Genomic DNA, 11,540 nt, shown 5'->3' with positions numbered 1-11,540 from the left:
TGCAGGGACAAACAAGAGGAAGTACATAATGCACCACAGTTGGGTGGAAACTTTTCATGAGCAACAAAAGTAGCCTAAAAGTCCCAGGCAGACATTACACTTAAGGTGCAATTAACTTTATTAATTGAACCTTAAATAGTAACCTAGCCACATGTTCATGCAATTGATGGCACGACAAAATGGGAAACCAGCTACAAAATTATTCCACAAAATATGTGTAATATTTTTGTGTCTGGTTCCAATCACACCTTAAATTGAACATGTGTCAGAGTCCCCATCATGCTGCCTGATGCTGGCTGTATGGCAGGGCTTTGTTGACAACTTCCCCTGTGTTCCCCAAGTCTCAAACTGGCTCCAGTGTGGTTCCCCGGGGCTGGGACTGACACTCAGCTGATTGTCAGTCCTGACCCCAAGACCACTCTGGTTCATGCCAGGCTGCAGGCACGTGGCTTCCAACTTGCCAATACAGAGGGAGCCTGGGATCACTGGCACATAGTAATGGTTCAATTGGGATCTGATCCCAAAATTACATATCCTACCATACAAGTATATCATGGCAGGAAGCACAAAAATGAGCATGCGCCAGGGGCCCATCTCTCTGACCGTCAATGGGGGTTCAGAACACATGGAACCCATGCGCTGTGATTGGAATAGGAAAAGTAACCAACAGCAGGAGGATAATGTCAACTTTCATTAAAATAGGCACAAAAAAAAGTGTGTGGTTGCACATCCAAAGCTAAGTCAGTGATACTTGCTCTGCTTTTCCAATTTCATTTGCTTGCTGTATAAGTTGCTGCCAATGTGCAGCTTACACTTGATTGCTATTTTGATATGGATGGAGAATTTGGCTTAAAGTGTTTGTGATACAAATGTGATCGTGGACAGAGAGAGGAGCTTGGGACTCTGATAATGCACTTTGCTGTTTAGTAAAAGGAGCATGTCCCTTGAGGGCTGCAGTATCATTCACAGGTTAACAGGTCTCTTCTAGACCTCTTGGGAAATGAGCCAACTATAGCAAGTAAGGTTAGGTCAGGGGAACTGCGAGGCTCCGGTAATCACAATATCTTTAATGTAGGTCTGATAAGCAAGCAGCACACAAATGTTTTTGACTGTAGACCAGCTTAGGGGAAGGTGCAAAGCCCTGAAGAATTCCTGCATGTGGAAAATGCCCTGTAGCATAGTCGGAAATGTTTAAGAAACAGCAAGAGAAGCTGCAATTGAAATCCATCCTGTGTAACTTTAAACAGGAAAAATAAAGGGCAGGCAAGGCCATAGTAGGTAAGCAGAGATGTGGAAGGTACTTAGAACAATGAGCAGAAGTTCTCTCAAAAAAAAATTCTGTCTTAACAGGAGGTAGCAGGACACAGCATGGAAAGGAGCCCCAAACTGCTGAATAAAGAGTTTCTGAAACATTTAGAGGAAGTTTCTCAGGGCAGGCTGCCTTTTTGTAGCGTGCATACACAGTGCTGAGCAGGATCACATCCTACTCTAAGAGCAAAGTCCCCTGGTGATACCAGGTTGTTAATAACAAGAAAGGGTCTTTGCAGATTGATGCTGAAACCAGTGCACTCAGAAGAGAGAGGACTGGGCATCAGGGATGCCAGGTCTAGCAAATAGCAACTCTTAAGCAAGTTTGCAGATGCTTGGTTTGGTCTGAGAGCTGAAGAAAGGGAGAACTGAGGAAATGGGAGGTGATTCCTAATGGTGGAAATGCTTCTGCAAGTACTTTACTCCAACTGACTTCCATTTATGCCAGCTCAGCTACTCCTGTACGTAAAGCTAAACTGTACGAAAGTGTTTAAGGAGCAAGCGGAAGTTGGAAAGCAAGGTGAGCAGATTTCTTAACTGTGAAAGCACCCGTAGGTAAATCATCTGATTGCCTAAGGTATTTCTGGGGAACAAACTGGAAGATGAGGCAGAGAACGTACTGCAGGACACTAGCATGTTTGGGCCAAGCAACTGTTGAGCAGCAACTTCTGATCTCCTGTAATAATTAAAAAGACCCTTTCCCTTGGTGTACAAATGCTCACAAGTTCCAGACAAGGGCAGAGAGATTGCAGCTACTCCGAACCAGCACAATCTGTTTGTACTTATTATAAAAAAATAAACAGACAGTAACAGCAACATTTGGCAGAAACCAGAAGGTGAGTAACAAGCAAAATGCCCCAAGTCGGACCTCAAACACTGAACCTCTTATGCTTTGTAAGAAAAACAATCACTTGCCATGGCAACTGCAGCAACTTGCTACATATGACTCTGCTCAAACAGGCTGCAGTGTGAAATGTCAGAGGGAAAGGGAATGTTTCGCAGTAGCAGCCAGATTTCCCCCAGCTTAGATCTTTTTATTTTTCCCCTAACAAACAGTTTTTTTCCTCTGGTTGTATCATGCAAGGGAGGAAGCTGGGGCATCTCAGCAATTTATCTGCAATTCGGGATGTGGGATTTTATGGCTCCAGAAATAGATATGGAGCAGTATTCTGGCCCAGTTGTGAAAATGTGATCAGACTCGCTATGGAGAAAGGTGGGGCTATAGCTTAGCCCTCAGCATCCTCATCTGTTTTCCATGGTCACCTGCTGCATTTGATCTGAGTCCTCTCTTTTCTTGGTCTGTATTCAAAGTTCTTGATGCCTCTGCCCTCCCCTAAGGGTGTTTGCTTCCTTTATGGACTTCCCAAAATGCATCTTGAGTCAGATGTGAAGGAGCATGACCTCAGAATGCTCTTGTCAGCCAGCTTTTTTTTTTTTAAATGTTGCTTGCTGTCTGGAAAATTAAAGTGAGAAGGGCTGCCACTCAGCTGGAAGGCCCCTTTCAGGAAATATCTGCTGCAAGATAAGAAAGCCCTGCTTGCCCCGCTCTGTTCTTCGCAGACATTTCCTGAGCAAGTTCTCCGAGCTGGACTGTCAGATGTTGCTCGTTTCCCTGCAGCGTGCAATCTCTGCTGCCTCCGTTCTGTGCCAGAAGCCAACAAGAGGCAGAAACTAGTAACTGAGAGTTTGTTTCATGGCATTAGCTTTGAATACCCCATCGCACTCAAACTGTTGGAATCAGCAACTGGCTAGCAGCTTCGTGCTGTGGAGAGCTTTCTTGCATCTGGTTCAAGGGGAGAAAGTTGGTGCAAGGAGGAGGCAATATGATCTTTGATTTCTTCCAGGTGAAATGTTGACCCTGGTCTACAGCCCTTCAAAGTGAGTCTTTCCATTGCTTTGGATAGGGCTCATTGCACATTAATCTTTAGGTTAGGACAGTCTGCATATGCTGCATATTAGACTTAGGAGTGATTAACAGGTCTAGGAGACCAGGGAGATTTTGGGTTGGAAAAAGTGTTTTTTCTGATTCATGGAGTTTTGGAATCCCACCATACACAGTCCTAATGACACTGAATTAATTTCTCTCCATACAAAACTGCCTGCACAGAGTCATGTCAGTTGGATGTTGATGAAATGCCAAAAACTGGCACCCAATTTGCAATTGGTCACAAAATGCTTAGACGCAGGAATTGAGGTAAATCATATATCTTGACTTCAAAAAAGCCTTCCATATGGTATCCCATGATCACTTGGCAAAACTAGCAAACTGTGTTAAGAAAGCCTTTGATACAGTATCTCATATTCTCATAGATAATTTGAGTTACTGTGACGGAGATGATTACAGTCAGGTGGGTGGCAAATTAGCTTAGGGGTCACACTCAGAGAGTGGTGGTGGACAGGTCGGTATCGACCTGGAAAGATGTGGGCAGTGGAGTCCCACGGGGCTTGGTCCTTGGACCAGTGCTGTTCATTGTCTTCATCAGTGACTTGGATGAGGGCGTGGAAAGCACTCTGTCCAAATTTGCAGATGATACCAAATTATGGGGTAAAGTTAATACACCAGAGGGTAGGGAACGAATCCAGGCGGATCTGGACAGGTTGGAAAAGTGGGTGGAGCAGAATAGGATTCAGTTCAATAAGGACAAATGCAAGGTGCTGCATCTAGGGAGAAGGAATCACCAGCACACTTACAGGCTGGGGAAGGACCTTTTCAGTAGCACGGCAGCAGAAAGGGATCTTGGAGTCACTGTTGACACCAAGATGAACATGAGTCGTCAATGTGATGAAGTGATCAGTAAAGCTAACTGCACTTTATCATGCATAGCAGGTGCACTACAAACAGGTCCAGGGAAGTGATGCTTCCCCTCTATGCGGCCTTGGTCAGGCTGCAGCTGGAGTACTTCATTCAGTTTTGGGCACTGCACTTCAAGACAACCTCGAGAGGGTCCAGAGGGGGGCTACCCCTACAGAGAAGAGCCACGCGCATGATCAGAGGTCAGGAAAACAGACCTTACGATGACAGGCTGAGAGCTATGGGGCTCTTTGGCCTGGAAAAGCGCAGGCTCAGGGGTGATCTGATGGCCACCTATAAGTTTATCAGGGGTGACCACCAGTATCTAGGGAAAAGTTTGTTCACCAGTGCGCCCCAAGGGATGACGAGGTCAAACAGTTACAAAGTACTGCAAGACCGTTTCAGGCTGGATATAAGGAGGAATTTCTTTACTGTCCGAGCCCCAAGGTCTGGAATAGCCTCCTATCCGAGGTGGTTCAAGCACCTACATTGAACACCTTCAAGAGAAATTTGGATGCTTATCTTGCTATGACCCCAGCTGACTTCCTGCCCCTTGGACAGGGGGCTGAACTCAATGATCTTCCAAGGTCCCTTCCAGCCCTAATGTCTATAAAATCTATGAAATTTCACTTACTGAAATGTAAAGGCAATATATAAAAATATATGTATAATGTGTAGACCAGACCCAGAAAATAATACTGCTGTAGTCTAGAAGGTGCCAAATAGATCTCCTCCAGTATAAATTGATGATTGTGGTCCCCATGCTGAGATACTTATAGTAGGATTTTAGAGTGTAAGAATGTCTCATATTTTCATCTCCTTTGTTACTAATATATATGGAAACCTTGACAGTCTTCAAGCATATTTGGCATATGTTAATCATTTCAGACCAAGAGCTCTGAATGTCTGTATTGCCTCTGTAGGCTCAATGGTGGAAAATCTACTTTTCAGTGCCAAGGAGTTGTTAATCTGCATGTTTATTTCAGATACTTCATAGTTTTGGGTTGTTTTTTTGTTTTGGGTTTGGTTTTTTGTTTTTTATTTTTTGCTGAACTGAATTTCCATTTCATAGTTTCATAGTTTTAGGGTCGGAAGGGACCTAATAGATCTTCTAGCCCGCCCCCCCGCCAGGGCGGGAGAACAACAAAAGTTCCAGCTCCTAGCCGCCCTGACTGTGAAGTAGTTTTTTCGGATGTCCAATCTGTACCTCCTCTCCATCAACTTGTGCCCATTATTCCTTGTTATGCCAGCAGGGGCTAGGGGAAACAGCGTCTCCCCCAAACCCTTCTGGTTCCCCCTAGTGAGTTTATAGACGGTCACCAGGTCCCCCCTCAGCCTTCTCTTGTGGAGGCTGAATAGGTTCAAGTCCCGCAGTCTCTCACTGTAGGGTCTGCCCTGTTGTCCCCGGATCATGCGGGTGGCCCTCCTCTGGACCCTCTCCATGTTGTCCACATCCCTCCTGAAATGGGGCGCACAGAACTGGACACAATACTCCAGCTGCGGCCTGACCAGCGTCGCATAGAGGGGGAGGATCACCTCCCTGGCTCTACTCGAGATGCACCTGTGGATGCACGACAAGGTCCGGTTAGCCCTGCCAACCATGACCTCGCATTGTCGGCCCATGTTCATCTTGGAGTCAATAATGACACCAAGATCCCTTTCCGCCTCCGTGCTCTCAAGTAGGGAGCTCCCCATCTTATAAGTGTGCTGCTGGTTCCTACTACCCAAGTGCAGCACCCTGCACTTGTCCGTATTGAAACGCATCCTGTTCCTGTCTGCCCACCCCTGTAACCTATCCAGATCCTTCTGCAATCTCTCTCTCCCTGCTAGCGTGCTCACCTCCCCCCAAATTTTGGTGTCATCAGCGAATTTAAACAGGTTGCTCTCCACCCCAACATCAAGATCGCTGATGAAGACATTGAACAGCGCAGGGCCCAGGACCGAGCCCTGAGGGACTCCACTACCCACCTCCCCCCAAGTCGAATATGATCCATCCACCACCACCCTCTGAGTGCGACCCTTCAGCCAATCTGCAATCCATCTGACCGTGTAGGCATCTATGCCACAGTCGCCTAGTTTATTAATTAGGATGGGGTGAGAGACGGTGTCAAAGGCCTTGCTGAAGTCCAGAAAGACTACATCCACCGCGACACCTGCATCCATGGCCTTTGTGACCTGATCATAAAAGGCAATCAGGTTGGTCTGACATGATCTCCCCCTAATAAATCCATGCTGATTGCCCCTGAGCATCATCTCGGATGCCGGCCCATCACAAATGTGCTCCTTGATGATCTTCTCAAAGAGCTTCCCCAGGATTGAGGTAAGACTGACGGGCCTATAATTGCCCGGGTCCTCCCTTTTCCCTTTTTTGAAGATGGGGACCACATTAGCTACCTTCCAATCGTCTGGCACCTGGCCCAAGCACCACGATCGCTCGTAGAGCCGTGCCAGGGGCCCTGCAATAACCCCAGCCAGCTCCCTCAGCACCCTGGGGTGGAGAGCATCCGGACCCGCTGACTTGAACGCGTCCAGCCCCTCCAGAAGCTCTCTAACCCGGTCCTCCCCAACCTGAGGTCTGAAGGCGATCCCCTCGCGTCCGGCTTCTATCACAGCAGGGAAGTCCCGGTCCCTGCACAAGAAAACGGAGGTGAAGAATTGGTTAAAGAGGTCCGCTTTATCCTCTGACGCAACCACCAGATTGCCCCGCATATCCTGCAGGGGCCCCACATTACCCGGCACCTTCTTCATCCTCCCAATATATTTGAAAAAGGACTTTTTGTTATCCTTAATCCTGGACGCTAATCCGAGCTCTATATCCGCCTTGGCCTTCCTAACAGCCCGCCTGCAGGCCCGAGCAGAGGAGGTATACTCCTCTTTGGAGATTACACCCCCCTTCCACCAGGCGTACGCCGCCTTTTTGGCAAGCAGGCATTCCCGGACACCCTTGGTGAGCCAGGGGGGCTTTTGGACACTCCTGCCCCCCTTGCTTCTTGTCGGGATGGACACCCCTTGGGCCCCGAGTATCGTTTCCTTAAGGAACGACCACTCCTCTTGGACGCTGAGTTCCTCTGCCCTTAAGGACCCCAGTTCCTCTCCCACTAATCTCCTCATCTCACTGAAGTTGGCCCTCCTGAAGTCTAGGGCTACCACCTTGCTGCGGGCCCTTGACACTCTACGCTGGATGGTGAATTCCAGCACGCGATGATCACTATTGCCCAGGTGGTCAAGAACCTGGAGGCCTCTTACCAGGTCATGGCCTGCGGCCAGGACCATTTCCGCTGTCTCTTTCAGAAAAATGCTTAAATATGTCTAGCTAGGGGGAAAAATCTGTTTTCAATTGTGGGCAAAACCCAAGTGTAGTGTGCCAAAAAAATCTTGTCTTATTTTCAATAGCATCTCCAGCATCTATATGACTAGTAATAGTACTCAATACCCATTGGGTCATTTGTCCTCTTGTGACTCCCTGCTGGACCTTACCACCATAGCACTTCATGAGGATTAACTCATGTCTTCCCCTAGAGCTTTAGTTAAGGAGGCACTGATTTTTCCATGGTGGGCAGGTATGTGTATAGGTAAAATGTATGCTATTATCAGCCTGTACCTAAGGAAAGATATTTTTAGGTTTGTGTTTCTACCTTCACCATATAATTGCCTAATAACATTTCAGATGTTAAATCCCCATAAATCCCTATGTTTATAATGTCATCACCATCCTGAGTTTCTAATAAGTTTTTCTCAATGTAATTTTAGTTTCAGGCCTTCTTTAACTGATATTTTTTGACTGAGCAGCCACATTTCTTGGTCTGTCACATGGTTTTATTCATGTAGAAGTCACTTCTGTCCCCTCCCCACCCACCTCTGCTCATATGTTTCTACTATCTGCTTCCACTGTGTTTTTGGTCATGGCATTTGGTGCAGGTTCAACTTTAGAGAATTGTGATGCATTCAGGATACAGCTAGCTGCATGTTGTTTGAGAACTCCCTGTCCAGCCTGGCTTATAACACTGGAGGTTTAAAGGGGAATCATTTATTCTACCCTCATTCTCTTATTTATTTAAAAACTTGGGTGGCAACTGGAAGTGCGTTTTTTCAAACAGTAGTAACCATACTAGTTTCAAGCCTCTCTTTTGGAGCTTGTTGAGGTTGGCGAATTCCCTTAATGTGTCATCCAACTTTTAGTTGAAAGCAACTGTCTGCTCTGGGTCTCAGTTCCCTGGCTTTCTTTATTCCCTTTTTATTGTGGGTTGGTTACCTTGTAATAAATTTGACAAATCTATTTTACAATTTGTTACACCTTTTCCATCAAGAAACTATGGGCTTCTATAGACGTGCAGCGAAGCTGTTCCAACATGCTGTAAATCCAGCGCATCGGAGCACAGAAATTAACATGCTCCAGCAGCCTCCAGATTCATGTGTATCAGCATCCCCACACTGAAAAATGGCAGCGGGGTGCTTTAAACTAAACCTTATTTGATGAGCTTTAGTTCAAAGCACCCTGCTGCCATTTTTCAGTGTGGGGACACTAATTAAAGCATCCCCTCCTGCCTGCTGGAACATATCTATAAATGCCCATGCTTTTGAATCAGGTGTGAAATAATTAAGTAATTGTATTAATAATATATGTTTATTTCTGAATTATTTCCCCTTAACAATAGAAATAATTTAAAGTCTCTGAAAGTTTACAGGATGTTCAGTTAATACCAGTTTTATAACCAAGGCCTTCTTTGTGTGTTTTGTCTTTGTATTTTTATAGCTATTGCCCATTATCTCATGCTCCTTTTTCTTCTTATTCCATTATATGTGCATCCTTTTTCTAATTACTTTCAGTATTTTTAATTCAAGCACTTTGCAGACTGTCATAGCTAGTATCCCTTCTAATTGCAGTTAAGTATTTTCTGTAAATTCTATGTTTTCAACTCAGTAAGGTCAAATCTGAAGAGTATAGCATCTACCTAGTCTCTAGTGGGAATTTGTCCACATCAAACACAAAAAAGCAACCTAAAATACCAATTAACATGATTGCAGGTTTTCCCATCAAAGGAAAAGAAGCTTGATGAGCAGGGGTGTTGGTGGTCATGCTGAGTTTTCTTGCCCAAACTGTGTGGGGAAGTGGCACAAAGCCTGCTTTTACTATAGTTTTAGTACTTTATGTTTCATAATTCAACCCCCGCCCCCTCCACAAAAGGCCTACCACATTCACTTTCTTGAGGAAAAAATGTGGTAATGTAATGTTTCCAAAAAGTTCCAACAAAGGAGTAGAAAATGACATTCCTGCACTCTAAAATCTTATTGCAGGTATTTCAGCATAAGGAACATAATCACCAATCTGAAACTTAAGAACTATTTGGCAACTTGTAGGCCATATAGCTTTTAGGTCTGGCCTTTTAATTAGGTCTTTAATTCTTTAGGTCTGGCCTGCATCTTAAATATATATATAAAAGCTCTCTATCGGTATGAGGCAAGTTTTTATAAATTCATAGATTGTAAGGGGCTAGAAGGGACCTCACAAGATTATCAGGTCCATCACCCCTGCGCTAGGCAGGAAAGACAACTGTAACCATCCAGTCTCCTCTTTAAGATTTCCAGGGTAGGTGATTGGCACCACCTCTGGAGGGAGTTTATTCCACAGTCTGGACACGGTAATTGAAGAAGTTTTTCCTAGTGTTAACCCTGAAACGGTCTTCCAGGAGTTTGTGGCCATTACTCATGGTTTTCCCCAAGGGGGCCCTGGTGAACACTTGTTTGCCAACCCTGTGATGTAGTCCCCTGACAAAGTCCCCTCTCAGTCTTCTCTTTTTTAGGCTAAGGAGACCCAAATCCCTCAGCCTTTCCTCGTATGACTTGCCTTGCAAGTGTCTGATCATACGGGCGACTCTTCTCTGGCCTCTCTCAAGCTTTTCCATGTCTTTGTTGAAGTGCGGTACCCAGAACTGGATGCAGTACTCCAGCTGCAGTTTCACCAATGCTGAGTAAAGGAGGAGAATCACTTCCTTGGTTTTGCTTGAGATGCCTTGGTTGATGCATGCCAGAGTATTGTTTGCCCTGCTGGCTACAGCATCGCACTGACAGCTCATGTTCGTACTATGGGCGAGCGGTGGCAGGGCATGGGGGAAGCGAGTGCCCCTGGATCAGGGCAGACCGGACCAGGACTGCGCCGGGCTCTGCTCTGGGCAGGCGGCGGGGCCTATGGGGGGGCTACCGCCTGCCCATAGCCTCCGCTCCAGTGCCCACCCCACCACCTGCCCTGATCCAGGGGCACACGCCCTCTTCCCCATGCCCTCCTGCCACTTACCCAGCTGGGGCAGGGTGGGCACAGGATGGAGCTGTGACTTGGCCGGGGGGGGGTGGCGCTCCAGCTGCTGCACGTTGCTCATCCAGAGGCAGTGCAGTGGTCCTGTCCTGCGTCCAGCCCACTCCAGCTGGGAGAGCAGCAGAAGGGCATAGCCCTCACTCCCAGCGCAGCCCCAGCCCTGCCTGCCCCACCCTGCACAAATCTGGGGGCACAGCGCCCCCCCTCCCCCACCTCCCGCTCTCCTGGATGAGCAGTGGGAGCTGCTAGATAAGCAACTTGCCTCAGCCCCTTCCTCACTGCAGGGGGCCTTGATCTGCTTCCCCACACCCCTTCCCTTCCACCGCAACAGACTTACCAGCTAAATGCAGCTGTATCTAGCATTGTAAAGGAACCAATCCCCATTTATAACATTGTTCCTATGGGAAAATTAGTTCCAAGTGAAGATGTTTCAACTTAAGATGCGGTTTTCAGGAACCATAGATTCATAGATGTTAGGGTCAGAAGGGACCTCAATAGATCGTCGAGTCCGACCCCCTGCATAGTCAGGAAATAGTGCTGGGTCTAGATGACCCCAGCTAGATGCCTATCTAAGTTGAGTTCTAATAAGCTACAGTACCCAACCTATGTACTTCCTTAAACTACAAAGGACTCTGGCTTTTAGGGCTAGTATTACTTTCCCAATGGGGAGAGAGCTTTTTCCTTATTGCCCTCCGTGTATTTTGGGTCCTAGTAGCTTGTTCTTACCTGGGCTAATGAGCTATGTTAAGTGTTTGTATTTTGGGAATGACTTAATTTTGTTACCAAGAGAGGTTTTGAAGAGGAAGAGCTGCTTCTTTCTTATTAAGGAGTCTGTAGCTGCTTACATACTCCCAGGGTATGGTACATTGGAAGCACTAGACCTGCAGGGAACTTCTTTTCATACAAGCGGAAAGGTAGAATCTCTAAAGCGCATAGGATTGTGTTAGGGGTTTATCCCAGGTTTAATGTCCCAGAAGACCATGGCCTGTTAGGTAAAGGATTAGAAAAGTCTGAACTATATGCCACAGCAAGCAAATATTAGGCACGCGTGGTCCTCTGAAATAGGAGGAAGCAGCAAAGTATGCTCCTCAAAGAAGTGGCCTGGCAGCATGTCTATGCCAGAATGCAGGA

General features: G+C 46.5%; 1 protein-coding gene across 1 annotated transcript in view; it reads left to right on the top strand.

Moving 5' to 3' along the window:
• The first annotated feature begins 3,539 nt into the window (after positions 1 to 3,539).
• The window catches only part of SRFBP1 (serum response factor binding protein 1), a 19,778-nt gene continuing 11,777 nt past the window's right edge, over positions 3,540 to 11,540 (top strand). Inside the window, exon 1 of the mRNA XM_025210474.1 lies at positions 3,540 to 3,656. Within this exon, the coding sequence (XP_025066259.1) occupies positions 3,540 to 3,656 (117 nt within the window). The remainder of the gene's footprint in view (positions 3,657 to 11,540) is intronic.

The sequence above is a fragment of the Alligator sinensis genome, unplaced genomic scaffold (genome assembly GCF_000455745.1).
Source record: "Alligator sinensis unplaced genomic scaffold, ASM45574v1 scaffold1451_1, whole genome shotgun sequence".
Lineage (NCBI taxonomy): Eukaryota > Metazoa > Chordata > Crocodylia > Alligatoridae > Alligator > Alligator sinensis.
The sequence above is the reverse complement of the archived record's forward strand: the minus strand, read 5'-3'. Positions and strand labels throughout refer to the sequence as shown.